The following is an 18,787-nucleotide window of genomic DNA, read 5'->3' on the forward strand; positions in this document are numbered from 1 at the left end:
GGTCACAGTCAAGGTCACTTTCCCTTTCTTGTCACTGGCAAATGGGGGAGGGGGGGATGATAATAGCAGCTGTGTTTATTACGGTATGTTAGACTGGTTTATAATACATTTTTATTATTTTAATATACCGGTAATCTTCATTTTAATCCAGCTTACCAAACGTAAGTTTCAGTATAAAATAATTAATGGTACTGTAGGACCTTGTGAGTGGTTTACTGTATACATAAATATTACATAAATTATTTCTGCAATTCTTCACAAACAAAACACATAAATCAATTGAATATGTGATGTCGAACATGAACTGTAAACACTGTGTGTGATGTAGAGAGAGCGCGGGTGTAAAACGCTATGTAATTTGATTTTCTCTTTTATGTAAAATTTTACAATTTACTTATAATATATAGGTATACTGTATACATAAATATTACATACATTATTTCTGCAATTGTTCACAAACAAAACACATAACTCAATTGAACATGTGATGTCGAACGTGAACTGAAGCCACAACAACCGTTCGAGTGGAATCGCGTTAGAGCAAACGAGTTCGCGTTTTACAAATATCGTTCCTCAATTCATAAATCGCGTTCGAGCAAATTCGCGTTGTCAAAACACGCGTTATAGCAGAACTCACTGTATTTGCATATTGGTTTGAAGCACATCATTTATGTAGTTTCTAACATTGACTTCCTTTTGCACCCAATGTCCATATTTCACATCCATATAATTCAACCCATTTATTTTCCTACTGCCTCCTTTGATTTGATTCATTCTCTTCATAAATTCTCAATGGACGTCTCTTTCTATTCATCAAACATTATTCTATTTATATATTACCTCGCAAATTTGTGCTACAGGCATCCCCCGGGTTACAGAAACTCTGATTACGGAAATTCGCTTTCACGAAATTTGTAAATTATGACCAACAAATTTGGGATACGGACAAAAAATTCGCCCTTACGGAAATTGGGTAATTTTTTTTTTCCTCAATACTATTGGAAAGAAATCACAGAAATTATAAAATTTATTTTGTGTGGATTTCTTGGCGATTGCTACAATACTGTACAGGGCGAGGCAGGAGACAGAAGTGCCCCCTGTCTCCCTCCCAGTAACCTGATAGCACCACCTTACCTCACCTAACGCAACACTCAACATCGTTTGTGGTAAGTTAAATTCAAGTGTTTTGTATATTTATGATCATATTATATCATAAAATAATCAATGTAGTGTAAAAAAAAATCATTCATAAATGTGTTTGTATTATGTCTTTTTGCCAAATATATTTCCTTGGGAATGCATCTCCAATTATATAATGGAAGTCAATGGGAAAATTGGTTTCGCGTTACGGACAAATTTTCAAGGACACATACCTTCAGTAACCCAGGGGATGCCTGTAATTGGTATCCCACGATGCCCGAATTTCCGAAAAGCACGGATTTATGGAATAAGCATTAAAAACATGGTACTCATTTGCTAAAAACACTAAATCTAATTGTACTGTACAACATCAATCTTTATTGTTTCAACTTATCCATCAATGCGTTATTTATTGGACACTTCTTTAACACTTATTCCACTATATTAACGATGTGGTTCAGAATTAAACGATTTAATGAGCACAAGGTTCACATAATTTTAAAAAATTTCAAATGACATTGTCAAAAATGAGCAAAAAATTGCTATGATAAACTATAAAATTGATACATAGGATATCATAAAATATAAAAACATATATTTTATGTAAAAAATTTAGCTCACTCCACACTCAACTATCCTCTGGGTGATGTGACACAGTTCAGCCAGGCAGCCACCCAGTTGACTCAGAGAAGTGTGGCTGCTGCCACGCTGTGCTGTGTGTATGCCGTGACGTCACATTGAGGGAGGGAGTCAGGGAGCACGGCTGGGCTCGCAATGCAGTTACAGCCCACTGCCTCGACAAATACGCTCACTTCACACACATGCACACCCATGTTCTTCATTTTTCTTATTTTATAGTTTCATATATTTTATTTATTTATAACCAACATTAGAGTATTGTAATGATTTTTTCCTCATACGAACATGGACAAGCAGTAAACATGGTGATTGGGGAACGCTAATGAAAATGCATGAATTTGCAGAAACCGGACTTCTGAAACACGAATTTGTGAAACCAGACTGTACCTTTACTCCTCTCCTATCTTTTGAGTGAGGTGAATAAGGGGGCACAACATACCTTAAAGAAAGAGCAGAAATGACATGGGATAGCAGCAGACAGAAACTCATTATGACAGAAAACTCATTGTATTCCTGTTAGAAAATATAACTCATATGTAGAATGTTAATTGGTTACTGTACAGGGTGTTGTCTCATAGGATTTTTTTTTTTTAAGTGAAGAATTCATAATAATCCACTGAAAATGGCAGAGAAATAATCACTTGCACTACAGTGGTTCTCAAACTTTTTCAAGTGCGACCCATTTCTAAATATCTCAGAAACTTTGCGACCCATTTATTCAAATGCAAAAAATTAACTGTAAAATCAAATTTGTCATATCAACTAGCAGTTTAATAGCCAGGTACAACTAGCAATAAACAATGTGGTTGAAGGCTCCCATTGTGTACTGGTGACCCAGAATTTTAATAAAATACAGGCAAAAGCATAACTTTGCTAGGTCATCGTGACCCACTGAAAATTGGCTCGCGACCCGTGGTTTGAGAACTGCTGACTTAAAGGAGAGTCAGATTAATATTCATGTATGGAAAGCCCAATGCTACACAAACACAAGTATTTAATCGACAACACCCATACAGCATGTTGTCAAAAAATTATTTTGCAAATTGACAAATGTGTAGCATCTGGCTTGCTATACACGAATATTAAACCGATTCTTTTTTCTGGTGTTAATTTCTCTGCCATCGTCATTGATTTGCTGTGATTCCCTCACCTGGAAGGGATAAAAAAAAGAGAATAAGATTAATTTTTCTATGGTGAGCAATCTATAAACGACCCTTATTTAAGGTAACCAACACCTAGAGCACTACTCCACAAGAATTTTTTTTTAAACACAAGTTCTCACTTCTATCCTGTTTTTTGGTCTGGTGGATCTACGTCTCTTGGATTTATCTGGAACAGGAAGAGGAACTGGCTGACCGTCCGACATCCGCACAGGACCATCTAAGCCAGGAAAGCATATAATGGCAAGAAACCAATGTGCACTGAAAAGAAGGAATTCAATTAATAATAACAAATTACAATTTATTTCTGAGAATTCAGTGTACAGTACTGTATATACCACTAGATTCAAGATCATATTAACTGAGTATATTACATATGCCATCAATACAAACAAATCTAGTAAAGCTGTTAGAAAAAAAAGCTATCTTTCTCTTGTGTACGCTCACCCCTCTGAAACGAATAAAATTGCCTACCATAAGCAAAAATATTAAAAGTGGTGTCCCCCTAATAAAGGGGTTAACAGCAAACAAGAGAAACAACCTTGAACCTGTGTATGACTTATCTTTTAAAATCATGCCATAATGGATACAGTGTAGCCCATATCTCTAAATAATTATAGATATACGAGTAATATCTCCGTTAGCTGGAATCCCCCAATCCTGGAACTCTCTGATAGCCAGAATTGAAATTTTCTCGGAAAATCGTTTCCAAAGCCAAAATTTTCCTGAAAATTTTGGCTTTGGAAACGATTTTCTGAAGGTCACATTTTCTGAAAAATTCTGAGAAAATTTTCCCGATACCTACAAAATTCCAGGGATGGGGGTGGTTTTTTTTCCAGGGATGAGAGATGAAAATCAGGTGTATTTTCTGTAAATTCCGACAAAAATTTTCCAGTACCCGGAAAATTCTGGGGATAGGGGATATTTTTCTGGGTTCGAGAGATGATGTAATGGGCAATTTCTGGGACTTCTGAGAAAATTTTTCCATTGCCCGGAATATTTCGGGGATGAGGGAGTTTTTCCGGCTTTGAGAGAATTGTCTCGTTACCTGGATATCTCTCAATCCTGGAAGTGCTCTGCACCAATTGTTCCGGTTAACGGAGATACCTCTGTACACCCACCTCTCGTTTTACGTGAGGTTACGTTCTTGAAAACCACCGCTTAATTAAAAAAGCATAAATTTAACATAATTTTCCCATAAGAATACATGTAAATGGTACAGGTTAGGGGAACCATCTTATACCACACAGGGTACGAACAGTGTTCTCACTTAAACCAAGCATGAGGCCAACCTCCGACACACTCTCTCACTTAAACCAAGCATGAGGCCAACCTCCGACACTCTCTCACTTAAACCAGGCATGAGGCCAACCTCCGACACGCTCACTTACTTAAACCAAGCATGAGGCCAACCTCCTACCACATCCTTACTTAAACCAAGCACACGGCCAACTCGACAAACTCTCTCCTTAAAACCAAGCAAGAGGCCAACCTCCGACACACTCTCTTACTTAAACCAAGCAGGCCAACCTCCAACACGCTCCTTACTTAAACCAAGCATGAGGCCAACCTCCAACACTCTCACTTAAACCAAGCATGAGGCCAACCTCCGACACACTCTTAAAACGCAAGAGGCCAACCTCCACCAAAACCAAGCACCCAGGGCCAACCTCCGACACATGCTCTCACTTAAACCAACACGAGGCCAACCTCCGACACACTCTCTCCCACTTAAACCAAGCAAGAGGCCAACCTCCGACACCACGCTCTCACTTAAACCAAGGCGGGCCAACCTCCGACATACCTCACTTAAACCAAGCAAGAGGCCAACCTCCGACAACTCTCACTTAAACTAACCCGGCCAACCTCGACACACTCTCTCATAACCAAGCAAGAGGCCAACCTCCGACACACACTCTCTCACTTAAACCAAGCATGGCCAACCTCCGACACACTCTCTCATAAGTAACCCCAAAGCCAACCTCCGACACACTCTCTCCTTAACCAAGCAAGAGGCCAGCTCTCACTTAAACTAACCACGAAAGGCCAACCTCCAACACTCACTTAAACCAAGCATGAGGCTAACCTCCGACACACACACTCACTTAAACCAAGCATGAGGCCAACCTCCAACACTCACTTAAACCAAGCATGAGGCTAACCTCCGACACACACACTCACTTAAACCAAGCATGAGGCCAACCTCCAACACTCACTTAAACCAAGCATGAGGCCAACCTCCGACACACTCTCTCACTTTAACCAAGCATGAGGCCAACCTCCGACACACTCACTTAAACCAAGCACGAGGCCAACCTCCGACACACGCTCTCACTTAAACCAAGCACGAGGCCAACCTCCAACACACACACTCACTTAAACCAATCATGAGGCCAACCTCCGACATGCTCTCTCACTTAAACCAAACACGAGGCCAACCTCCGACACACGCTCTCCTTTCTGAAAGCGGGTCATCACATATAATTTCACGTCCATTGCGATTGTTTTTCGTGCCTTTTTAGCTTTAGGCGCCCCAGAGGAGGCAGATGGACGTTTTCCAGACATGGTCAATGGGGAAAACAGCGTTTAACACTAAAAATGTATGTGATAAACACACAATGCAAATGAGAGCACAGAGAAAAAGTAGTGCTGGTGTGAAGCGATACGCAGGGAGCTTGCTGGACGTCGTCACAGTTGTTGTACAGAATACTTCATTATCATTATCTTCATAATTAGTAGTAATAATCTTTATTATTACATTATTATAATAATAATTATTATTAATAATAGTATTAAAATCGCTGATGTTGATACGAATGCAACTTTATAGTAATAACTTACAAACACTTGACCAGGCATCACACACGACTCCACTGCCAGGCAAATACGAGCAGCAAATTTAAACTATCTTGAGAGCGTTACAGTGATCCCTCAGTTAACGAAATACCTTCCATAAGATTCTTCACTTCGTTTAACGAATTCCTTACGAATTTCCCCCAACATGTTTTTGCTTGCATTCGGCTGCTCACCAGCTGTAGTATTAGTCTGCCAATACAGTAATCGGTTCTAGGGTTTAAATTTGTTACCATTGTAGTAAATATCAAGAAGGTTGTACTATTCAATAATTTTAAAAGTTTTATATTAAATTTTTTAGTCATTTTAACAATTATTAAACAAAATTGAAGTACAGGAAACTAGTTTTTCGCGCGCCAAACAGCCACTCAACACACCAAGCTTGACATCAGTTTGTTTATCGGCTCAGTGGAAGGTACATCTTGTTTGAGACTCTTCAACATAAACGCTTTTTTCTGTTTTTCCAGTCAAATTATTGGTCATTTGGAAATATATTTTACATATTGGTAATATATAGCGCAGTGCAGCGTTTATTTCAAGTAAATATTCTTTATTCACAGCAATAAAACTTAAAATTTCAGTGTTGAAATCAAATCCAGCAAGGCTCCAAAGAAATCGAGAAAAGTTATTTAAATCCAGGTAAAACAGGAAATAATAAAGAAACATGAACAGGGCATTTGAACAAATGTGCTTAGTAAAGACTATGGCATGTCGGCATCAACTGTGTCGACAATTCTTGCAAAGAAAGACAAGTTCAAAGAAGTGAAACTGAGAGACAAATCTACCAGACTGTTTAAAGGTGGATCATTGATAGCAGAAACAGAGAGGTTACTTCTCATTTGGATTAGGGAAAAGCAAATGAAAGGTGATTCAGTTTCTACTGAATTTATTTGTGAAAGAGCCAGGAAAATATACGAACATTTAAAGGAAGATCAACCTGGTTCTTCAGGCACAGAATTTGAAGATTTTCGGGCCAGCAAGGGCTGGTTTGAAAAATTTAAGAAAAGAATAGACATTTTCAGTGTTATTAGGCATGGTGAGGCTGCAAGTGCAGATAAAGAAGGATCAGCAAAGTTTGTAGTGGACTTTAAGAAACTGGTGGATGAAGAAAATTATCTTCCACAGCAAGTGTTCAATGTGGACGAAAATGGACTGTTCTGGAAGAAAATGCCCAAAAGGACATTCATCACCAGAGATGAAGCCTCTTTACCTGGGCATAAACCCATGAAAGACCGTCTCACTCTATTGCTTGGTGCTAATGCTTCAGGGGATTTCCGACTGAAGCCTATGCTTTTCTACCACTCTGAGAACCCCAGGGTGTTCAAGCAACAAAAAGTGGCAAGAGGACAGCTTGAGTTTATTGGGAGTCAAACCGTAAGGCATAGGTGACAAGACAGCTTTTAATGAATGGGCTGTTGAGATGTTTTGCCCTTCTGTGAAGAGCTACCTAACCACCAATAAACTCCCTTTAAAGGCTCTTCTCCTTATGGATAATGCCCCTGGTCATGACCCTGAACTTGCCAGCACTTTGGAGGCTCAATTTGACTTTTGTCAAAGTGTTGTTTTTGCCTCCCAACACTACATCAATCATACAGCCAATGGACCAGAATGTGATCAGCAACTTCAAGAGGTTGTACATGAAGAAAATGTTCAGGTGTTATCAGGCAACTTCCACTGATCCTGAACTAACACTGGCACAGTTCTGGAAGACACAATTTAACATCCTGGAGGCTGTAAAATTGATTGTGTCCTCATGGCGAGAAGTCTCCATTAGATCCCTCAATTCTGCATGGAAAGCACTGTGGCCATCAGCAGTCCATGATTTTGAGGGATTTGAGGAAAAAGCAGTGTGTGTGTCCATTGGTCAGTCATTGGGCCTCGAAGTGGAAGAGGATGATGTGGAAGAGCTTGTGATGTCTCATGAGCAGGAACTTACTCCTGATGACTTGCAGCAACTGGATGAGATGTTAGAGGCTGACAATGGTGAGGAGGAAAAGGAAAGTGATGACCATATGTCTACTTCAGATTTGAAAGATGTTGTTCACTACTGGGATAAGTTCAGGAAACTGGCTTCAAGGCACCCAGATGTGGAACAACAGAACCTATTTTGTGTAATGTTGAGGACACAGTGGTCTCCTCCTTCAAAAATCAGTTAATGATGAGGAGGAGAAATGCCCCACAAACAAAAATTGAGTTTCTTCACTAAAAGGCAGTGGGAAAAAGATGCTACCCCTCAGCCTTCCACTTCAAGGAGAGAGGATGTTCCTACTGGAGAATCTGTCAGTCCAGAGGTTCCTGACATTTTCTTGGAAGGTGACTCACGTCAGTCCAGAGGTTCCTGACATTTTCATGGAAGGTGACTCACCTTCCAAGAAGCAGTAAAATGCTTCTCCTCCACCTCCACTTCCTTCCCTTCTCCTCCTCCACCTCCACTTCCTTCTCTTCTCCCTTCTCCTCCTGCACCTCCCACTTCAAATTCACATCAGCATCATCATCCAGGAGCTTTCTACATACACACCTTGTACTTTATTGCATTTTTTTTTACTCTAGGTAATTTTCGGGGGTCCGACTAATTACCCAAATGTACCCAAATGAAGCCAAATATAGCCGGAATGAAGTCAAATAATGGTCCTACATGAATAAATCGGACTGCTAATCACTTCTCCACTAGTATTTGGTGTCAGAAAGTCACAAAAAATTGGAAAACTTACTTTAACCCTTTGGATGCGACATGCGGGTAAACCCGCCCAAAATATTATATTAATTAAATGCGACAAGCGGGGATATCCCACGGCCTTGAAAAAACTTCCCCAAATGAGACGACATGCGGACATATTATGTATTGAGGTATAGGAGTATTTCCTGAATGCAATATAGCTTATTTTTGTACTATTTTGTTTGATATTATCTGAAAATGTAATACATATCTAAATTTGCTGTTTAGTAACCAAATTGATTAAATTTATTTGCCATATACCAGACATTGATTTATACCAATTTCCTGCATTTTTGGGTATAAATGTCATTTTTTCTCTAAAATTTGCACACATATGTGAATTTTTGTTCCAGATTTGGAAAATATACTAAAAGTTCTCTAGGAAAAACATATAAAAAATGTGATTATATGAAATTCATTTTTGGCAGGATAATTGACACTTTTCAGGAACCGGCGTGAAATTTAATTACGCACCTAAAGGGTTAATCTGAGTTAATAGATTGCGTGCATGTACCGAGGGAGCGAGGAATTACCCAAATGTACCCAAATTTAGTCGCAATGAAGTCAAATAATGGTCCTAGATGAATAAATCGGACTGCCAATCACTTCTCGACTAGTATTTGGTGTCACAAAGTCACAAAAAATTGGTAAACTTAATTTAATCCGAGTTAATAGATTGAGTGCATGTACCTAACCTAACCTAACCTAACACAACTCAGATTAAATTAAGTTTACCATTTTTTTTTTACTTTATGACACCAAATAATAATCGAGAAGTGACTCACAGCCCGAATTACGCTTGTACGACCATCATTTGACTTCATTGCGGCTACAATTGGCTACATTTGGCTACATTTGGGTAATTCCTCGATCCCTCGGTACATGCACGCGATCTATTAACTCAGATTAAAGTAAGTTTTCCAATTTTTTGTGACTTTCTGACACCAAATACTAGTGGAGAAGTGATTAGCAGTCCGATTTATTCATGTAGGACCATTATTTGACTTCATTGCGGCTATATTTGGCTACATTTGGGTACATTTGGGTAATTAGTCGGACCGAATTTTCGGTGAGCTGCAACCAATTCACCAAAAACCCATTGAAACAATGGTTTCGGTTAACAAACAACCTTCTGGAATGAATTGTGTTCGTTAGCCGAGGGACCACTGTATTTAAAAAATAGGTGCGAGTAAATAAGCTTTTGATATTAATTGAACAATCGCATTATTCCAAAAACGCTGAAATCAAACTCGCGTAAAACCTGAGTTACCTGTACTACTGACACATAACTTGGTGACAGAGGTTGTTTCTTATCCTAAAAATAGCGTCAACACTATCTTACCAAAACAACCTTCCTGCACAAACTCAAACTCTTGAAAGCTCACAAGAATAATGTCTCAAATAGGAAGTACTGTACTGGTGAAAAAAAATGCTTGAAAATATTTTAGTATACTAGCCTCCATATCATGTTAACTGACCCTCCTATCAAGTAAGCTACACCCAGTTCTGACTTCTTTGGCAAATCATTAAAATTTGTTAAAGTTAATCAGTTAGCATTTGCTGAGTAAAGTACAGGTTCACATTAGTAAAAATAAAGCCATTTAATCTTTTTGTTGTTTACCATACAGCATGCCCTTCAAATTCGCAGGGGGTTGTTTCTCAAAATGACTATGAATAACATTTGCTGGTCGGGGGGTTACATTTTTACTTGTGTGCAAAGAAAGTATAGTCCTTTTATGTGTTTGCCCTTAGGACAATTATTTCTTTTACCTGTATTGTGTGTGTGTGTGTGTGTGTGTGTGTGTGTGTGTAGAGACACATACACACAGAACACATACAAATAAATAATAATGGCAAAATCCTCTCACAAATAATCAGAAAGAAATGTATTAAAAATGTGTGAATCTACCCTCAAGTCAACTCTGTGCTTTTTCTATTAATAAAACATGGAGATGACGGGGTATACATTTTATATTTCTTCTGATGAAGAGCTATAAATGTGACTGTATATTCTATTAATGTTGCACACACACACACAAACGTGCCTGAAGGCGCTCTCGGTTTTAGCAGCCAGGCCGAATCTGTTTGGCCCTGCCCACTCCCCCTGCTATACCCCAACGCCCTACCAGCCTTACTACACCAGGATCGATTCAGCAAAACATTCTAGTGATTAGTGAACGAATGATTACGGAGCAGTGTTCCTATAGTGCACCTAAGGAACTTTCTCGGCAAAACATTCTAGCCATCAGTGCAATAAGTGATCACCATACAGTGCTCGATAGTGCACCCCAAGGAAAAGTCAGACAGTGGGCACTTTATCGGTCAACTTTAAAGTGCCAGTGACAAGGACCACCGCGGTGCTTACATATATCGTGAAAACTGTGTCGGCGACCCCAAGCACCGAGGACAAAGTCCACGGTCTTTACAACTGACAAACATTAACAGATGTCTACCAGTGTCAGTGTCCCTCAAAGTGCCGCCAGTGACAAACACCTCCGTCCGCCCACAACAGATTTCAACCGATGGCCACCAATCACTTACTCCCGACGCACTCTGTATCATCTAAAGCGTGGGAACGGTTATCCTGATGGGAGTGTTATCGCGCTACTCAAGTCACTGAAAATATTCCACGCGCGGAGCCGTAGACAAGGCCGTCATGCACATAAGCCCATTAGAACCGTAACCTCCACTAGAAAACCGGAGAAACCCACCCCTGACAGACCATACCACCACACTGAAGTTCCACGGATATGGTATGATCTCCCGTCTTTACTGCTATCCAACGTCACTTCCCTAGCTAACAAGTTCGACGAGCTGGCAACTACAGTCAGGTCAACCGCCGCGCGCGTGGTTGCCATATGTGAGACTTGGCAAATTGTACCTGAAACGTGTCACATTGAAGGATATCAACTCTTTCATCACCTTCGCCCACAAAGACGCGGAGGGGGCGTTGCCCTCTTCTGTCAAGATGACCTACGCCCGTCACGCCTGGATGTTCAAGTCCCAGCAGATGTGGAAGCATTATGGGTACGTGTCATGCTGCGGGCACACCCACGCAACACTGCTTCCATTATAATCTGTGTGGTATACCATCCGCCTCGATCACCCACCAGAGACACTCTTATCAATCATCTCATTACCACCTCAGACCACCTCAGAGTTAGGTACCCATGTGCCAAGTTAGTATTATGTGGGGATTTAAATGAAATTGACACCACTGATATCCAGGACCAGCTATCACTATCACAAGTTGTGACCTTCCCCACGCACGGTCAAAACACCCTTGACCTTATCTTAACTGACTTAGCGGACCAGTACCAACCTCCTCAACCACTGCCTCCTGTCGGGTGTAGCACACACTTATCAGTGCTCTGGTCCCCTGCTGCCACTCCCACTCAAGTACAGAGACCCTACATCAAGACCTACAGGCCGATTACTGACTCTGCAGTACGCCTCTTTGGACAGTGGATAGTTCACTATCCCTGGACTGAAGTACTCAGCGTGGATGACGTGGAAACCAAATGGATAAATTATACCAACACCACCACCGAAGCTCACCACCACTTCTTCCCCGAGAAGTCAGTCAGATCTCACCCAGCTGACTTGCCCTGGATCACACCTCGGATCAAAAGACTTATGCAACAGAGAGACAGAGCATTTCATCTCAATGACCACATCCGCTACAGGTCACTTCGCAACAGAGTCATCCGCGAAATACGCACTGCAAAGAAGTCCCACTACCCAACCAAATTACAACACCTGAAGCAGACCAACATCAGTCAATGGTATGGTAAGCTTAAAGAGCTCTGTGGACTAAACAATATGACACACCCCCTCCCCTTCCTTAGCCACCTCACTAATGTTGACGCAGCTGAGCAAACAAATAACCATTTCGCTACTATATGCCAGACGCTCCCACGGCTTGACACAACCACTCTCCCTGCTTACCTACCAGCCCCCCTTCCCACTGACTTAGTAGAGGAATTTGACGTAGCAAAACGCCTGGACAAACTAAAATTAAAACGCTCTACCACCCCCTTTGACTTACCAATGAAACTATTCAAGGAGTTCTCCCCGGAGCTTGCTAAACCCCTCTGCTCCATCATCAATGCTTCTCTCAGTCAAGCCAGATGCCCAGCTGACTGGAAGACCTCTTATGTATCACCAGTGCCCAAGTCAACCAGCCCACAATCCTTAAATCAGCTACGACCTATTGCAATCACCCCAATACCCAGCCTAATCTGTGAAAGTTTTGTGTTTGACTGGGCTTATGCTGATATTGCAGGAGTCGTAGACCCTCAGCAATTTGGCAACATGAAACTTCCTCCACCACTCACTGTCTTGTCAGCTTTCTCGATTACATTACCGCCATCTCGAGAAACGAAAAACGTCTGTAGCTGTCGCCTTCATTGATTTCACTAAAGCGTTCGACCTAGTCGACCACAATATAATCATAAACAAAGCTATTGACCTCGGGCTTCGGAGAAGTCTCATACCATGGCTTACAGACTTCCTCAGTGACCGACGCCAAGCTGTACGCTTCCGAGGGGCTGTCTCCACCTTTCAGTCACTCACCTGTGGCGTCCCCAAGGCACCAAGATGGGACCACTCTGCTTCCTTATGCTCATCAATGATGCCCTAAGAGAAGCCCCTGCTCGCTGGAAATATGTCGACGACTCCACCATTGGGATCAGCGTCAACAATTCCGCTCCCAACTATACCGCCCTTCAGGATTTATTGAACAGTCTCCAAAACTGGGCCACCAACAACCATGTCACCATCAACCATACCAAGACAATGGTTATGCACATCAACCTCTCCTCCGACATTGTCCCACCTCCTTCCATTACCCTAGGTCCTAACACACTCTAGGTTGTAGATTCCACTAAGCTCCTCGGCGTCACCATAGACAACAAACTAAATTGGAAACCACACGTCAGTGAAGTTGTCAAATCCTCCAGTTTCCGTCTCCACCTCCTCCGCCGACTCAAGCCCCTCGGAGTTCCTGCACCCGAGCTCCTCAGTGATTACTCAACATTCATACTTCCCAAATTCACCTATGCCTCCCCTACCTGGTCTTCCTCCCTAAATGCCACACAACGTGAACACACTTAGAAATAGTGTGCAAAAGAGGGCATGCAAGATTTATTCTCTCCCTTCCTACTCCACATATCAAGAAGCCGCCAACACACTGACCCTTTCGACCACCGACCATCACTACCAATCTATCTGTAAATTTGTAAGAAGTTTCTACACCATCCCGGCTAATCGCTCCTACTACCACCCGAGATCCCCTAGTCCGAGAATTGCTGTTCGACACCACAACCGCAGCCAGCCCATACGTGCACGAACTGATCGCTATAAGAACAGCCCAGTCCCAACCATTGTAAAAATTATCAATAACTTGTAATAAATCAGTGTACTCACTCCCAGTAAACACTGCTCCTTACACTGTCACTATGTTGAAATGAACTGTAGTTTGAGCTTTTCCCCATCTAGTTATTATATGTATTATTTGTGTCACTTATGTTACTTGTATATTATTTGTAATTCGTAACCCATTCCCCAAATATGTAACTGTATATTTTCAGCCTTCTGGCTGCCAAGCTCTTTCAATAAACCGTTAATTATTATTATTATTATATACAATACAGGTAAAAGAAATTACTGTCTCTAAAACGAATGTGTCCCTGTCCCGGCTACAAAAATGGCAGCAACTTTAAAACTACTGTACCTTTAGACATTCTTAGGTACACCCAGGGTGAAATCCGCAAATAATCGAGGTCCGTGAATTTTAAGGGCATGCTGTACTATATACCCTGGACACTTGAACCTATCCAATTTGCACTTATCTAATTCAGACATTTTGGGGGCAAGGTTGAATTACACAACAATTTTTTTGACACAGACTCAAATGCCTGCATAACACCACAGTTGTTGAATTTACATACAAGCCTGATCAGTTGAAACTTGTAGTCCCCCACAGCAGTACATTTCCTCAATGCACATGTTACTAAAAATCTATTAGTATATTTCATTAACTACTGCTTTCACTACAAACCCACCAGACATCAAGACATACAAGCACATGCATGCACATACTCACACACACACACACACGCCATATTGGTAACTGGAGTGTCTTGTTCAGTTTAGACACATAGGGTACAGCTGCAACGGGCTTACATAAGGTACACATTTTTTATAGTCCTTATAGTCATACCAAAGGAAATTAAAACTTAAAAAAATTAAAAGGGGTAATGGGAGTATTATAGGTAAAGAGTGAAATAGGATAAGTGGTGACGTTAGGAATGCCTCCCCCTGGATTTCAATAAAAATTAGTTTTGGGCTTATTCTTATATACTGTATGTACTTTCTGAATTACACAGGTTTAAAGCAGCAATTTAGATTTTTTTACACTAAAATGTTTTTCATACATAATTATGAATGATAAAATGATGTAGAAATATGAATAAAGGGGCAGTGAAGAGTGAAAAATTACAAGGGTACAGCATTAGTCTCTGAAAACACTCTTAATTCCAATTTTTACATTATTACTAGGATTTTAACTGAAGAAAATCACACCATACTGTATCAAACTCCGAGAAGAAAATGGTCGTGGCTTTACCAGCGTGACATCACAATTCATTTTGCAACAAGAAGTCATTCGGCTTTTATAAATTGTAACAGGTGTAGCTGTGTAGTTGACAGGTAAAATGTCTATCTGCACTCCTCACAAAGAATAAGAATGGCCTGCTTCATTACTTACTGTTCATTAATGGGTATAATGATAAAGTCCTTTGAGAAGATATCCACATTTTTTGTCCAGGATTTAACCCGAGTGTGTCTCTTCTCAGCAGCAGTAAGCTTGGGGTCATCCTCTGGTGCATTGAGTCTTCGTTTCTTGGGCTTGGATGTTAGACGTTTGTAGAAGAATGTAGAAAACACGTGTGTATGCACGCGGTGTACATCTGATAACTTGCTCTGTAGTAGCCACCTGCATATGGATACAAAAGAACATTATGGTAGTTTCACATGATGAACAATAACCATAAGACAACTCCAGATAACATGATTTCTACCTGATAGCCAAAAGTTTCATGCTTGACTGTTATGTCCATTATGTTGGCTTATTTCAATTGTATTCTTATAAGGTATAAGAGAATTATATCTTTCTTATTTATGATTGTCTGTCTTATTGATTTTTTTTTTTTTTGTAAATAACCTTTTTGTGTAGAAAGTATATTTGATGTGAGAACACAAGTGAGTGAAGAGGTAATTATGATGATCTTGGACAATTCTGATAATCAATAGTTACTAACTTACAGTATTACACTAACTTAGTGTTTCAAAATTTGCAACCACTCTCAGCCTCAGATTTTTATTTATTTATTTATTTTATTTTTATTTTTTTTTTACGAGGATTGGCCTACCCGGGCACAGGTCAACGACCCACAGACTGGTATATAATCATGCATAATCATTCAAAAATTGGTAGAAAAAGTAAAAACAAGTAAAATTTGCAGGATATGTCCTTAAAGGGTTAAGTTCAAGTTCTGAGAAAAATCCTTGTTGAAAAGGTGACCCCCCCCCCCCTAGATTTCAAGTCTGATATACAGGTATACCACCGATTTTCCGGCACCTTTGGTTCCAAAGCCTTGCCGGACCAACCAAGGTCAGTAATAATAAAATTCAACAATACACTGACCCGCTAATTATACACCTCCTGTGTCTCTAAAGCACCATTGACTGCTAGAAACTTAAATTAAATGAATATTAAATGTAAATTAAATGTGAAAAAGCCATAATTTTTAGTAACATATTACTGCATACACTTTGTACAGTACTCAAATGTATTACACTAAAGGATTAAAAATTTTATCTCTTGTGCAAACTGTGATGTTTATACTCAAATTAATCACTATCTTCAAGGATTCCAGCAATGCAAGTTATATTCTGCTAAGTCTAGTCAGCAACATTTTATAAGATAACTTTAAGCCTAAAACTGCCAGCGGGGAGATAACAAAGTACCCTATACATAGTTATCAGTCAAATAGAGGGAGTGTAAGCTTTGCATGTGTATGGTAAATGTCACTGAATTGACTTAGCAGAATATAACTTGCATTGCTGGAATTCTTTTAAGATAGTGATTAATTTAAGTACAAACATCCCATAGTTTGCACTAAACAAAATTTTTAGTAAATTAACTTTGCACATTTGAGTTACAGGTTTGCCCTTATGACAATTAATTCTTTTACTTTTTTTTCACAATATGCATTTAGGATGCATGTAAATGAGTAAAAATAAATGAAAAAGTTACATATATCCTTCCAAAAATATTAGTTGAAAAACAACCATAACACCTCACAGCTTGGCCCAGTAGCCTGGTGGTTGCAGTGATGAGTCTAACCTGGCTACAATGCCACATTTAATCACTATTAAGTATTAATACATCAGTAAACACTAATAATAACAGTAAATCCAGTGAAATTCATGACAATGAAAGGTACCTGAATGTTCTTGTACTGTAACATGTTTTATGAGCAAAGCACAGTTTGCTGAAGACAAGCGAAGGGCATAAGAGACAAGAATGTAAGAGAACAAGGAGTTATTGAAAGAGTGATGAAATGAGGAGCTGTGTGATACAATATAAGGGTTCCAGATTATTATGAATCACTGATCAGTTAAGAAGTTGGGAGAAAAATCAGTTACTGCATGTGCACCAAACAATGAGTTAAGTGAGAAAGAAAAAAGAGGTTCTATGAAAACCTAAATAATAGTACTGAAAGCTTTAGTAATAGAGTGACATAGACTGGGGACTTATATGTGAGTTGGGGATAGGGAAGTGGAGGGAACTAGAAAATCCTCCCAAACACATCAGTACAAGCCAGTCATTGTAAATGCTGCATGACAAAAGACACTCGGCAATAATGGCTTAATCCATCAAACTACTGTACTATAGTCTATATGAATAATTATATTATACATAAGAAGTCTGACCATACATTAAAGTTCTCTTAATATTTTGCATGCCACTTGCAATTTAAAGCAACAACAATATTTCAGTATTCTGCTCATAATACTCAAACAGAGGAAAGTAAATAGGGGATTACCTGCCGAGATTGGAATTCAAGATGGCATGAAACCCCTTTTATACTGAACTTCCTATAATTTAAATTTCAACTCAGAAATGCAAGTTCTAAGTAACAGTATCATAAATACACAAAGAACCTTATAATAATTTAAGCATTGTAAGGTAATCAACACAGATGAGCCACAACTGCCTACAGTACTAACTTGAGGTAAAAGTCGATAATAACATCGTTGAGAAACTGTTCTTCCTCCAGGCAGCAATAGTCATCCGTGGAAATGGAGATTCCTCCTTTCTGTGGCGGTGGTGGGTATATCAACAACCTGTTAAGCAAACATTAGTCATTTCAATAAACTTTAAACATCATCCAAACTTACAGGTATTCACCTATATGTTAACTTTACTCCTCTTCTACTTTTTGTGTCAGGTGAATCAAGGAAAAAAATATCAAGGAAGGGAGGAAGCATTATGGATGAGTGGTGCAATACAAGAGTATTAAAGGTCACAACATTCTAAAACACCTACATTAAACAGCCCAGTCTTATTAAAGAGCAAAGATTACATTAACCCAATACAAATGAACGGCAGACCAAACATAAAAGGCTATTTCATGATGCCAAAGTGGGATTATACTGTTTTTGCAGCCTTAGTCTGTACAGGAGATAGTATGCTTGTGTGAATCAGGCTAAAATTATTCCTGTTATGTCATTTGTGAAACTTTATTGACCACTGGTATAAAATTTCACTTAGGTTGCAAAGAGATATATCTCTCAAACCCTGATGAATATTTAAGCAATATTCAGGGGTCACCTTAAACTTCTTAAAGGATCATGTCAGATAAAATTCAATTAGTTTTTTAATGTCACAGACAAATTTGACACACTCCACTTGGAATTCCAAAATGATCTTAGCACTATCTTGCAGCTTTCTACACTTAGTCTTGAACCTTTTTCTCCTATCTTCTCTCTTTCTTCGAGGGTTCTGTACCCTTTGCTGCATCCTACAAAGAATTAAGACAAGACAGGACGAAAGGCATATATAATATACACTTAATCTCTAACAAATTTAATGAATAATTAAGGAATACTTACATTTTAGATTCATTTGTGGTGGGTGCTGCAACTGGCTTTTTAACTAAGCTTTGTACCTGTTAAGAAAATGGGTCATGGTATGAATATTTTCTTTGTT

General features: G+C 39.6%; 1 protein-coding gene across 1 annotated transcript in view; it reads right to left on the minus strand.

The window, feature by feature from the left end:
• LOC121871982 (putative mediator of RNA polymerase II transcription subunit 26) overlaps positions 1-18,787 on the minus strand; it is an 85,065-nt gene that overhangs the window by 14,317 nt on the left and 51,961 nt on the right. Inside the window, exons 18-22 of the mRNA XM_042374603.1 lie at positions 18,691-18,746; positions 17,806-17,922; positions 15,278-15,505; positions 3,062-3,200; positions 2,855-2,929 (exon numbers count right to left, since the gene is read on the minus strand). Of these exons, the coding sequence (XP_042230537.1) occupies positions 2,855-2,929; positions 3,062-3,200; positions 15,278-15,505; positions 17,806-17,922; positions 18,691-18,746 (615 nt within the window). The remainder of the gene's footprint in view (positions 1-2,854; positions 2,930-3,061; positions 3,201-15,277; positions 15,506-17,805; positions 17,923-18,690; positions 18,747-18,787) is intronic.

This window comes from Homarus americanus, unplaced genomic scaffold (genome assembly GCF_018991925.1).
Source record: "Homarus americanus isolate GMGI-L3 unplaced genomic scaffold, GMGI_Hamer_2.0 scaffold51476, whole genome shotgun sequence".
Lineage (NCBI taxonomy): Eukaryota > Metazoa > Arthropoda > Malacostraca > Decapoda > Nephropidae > Homarus > Homarus americanus.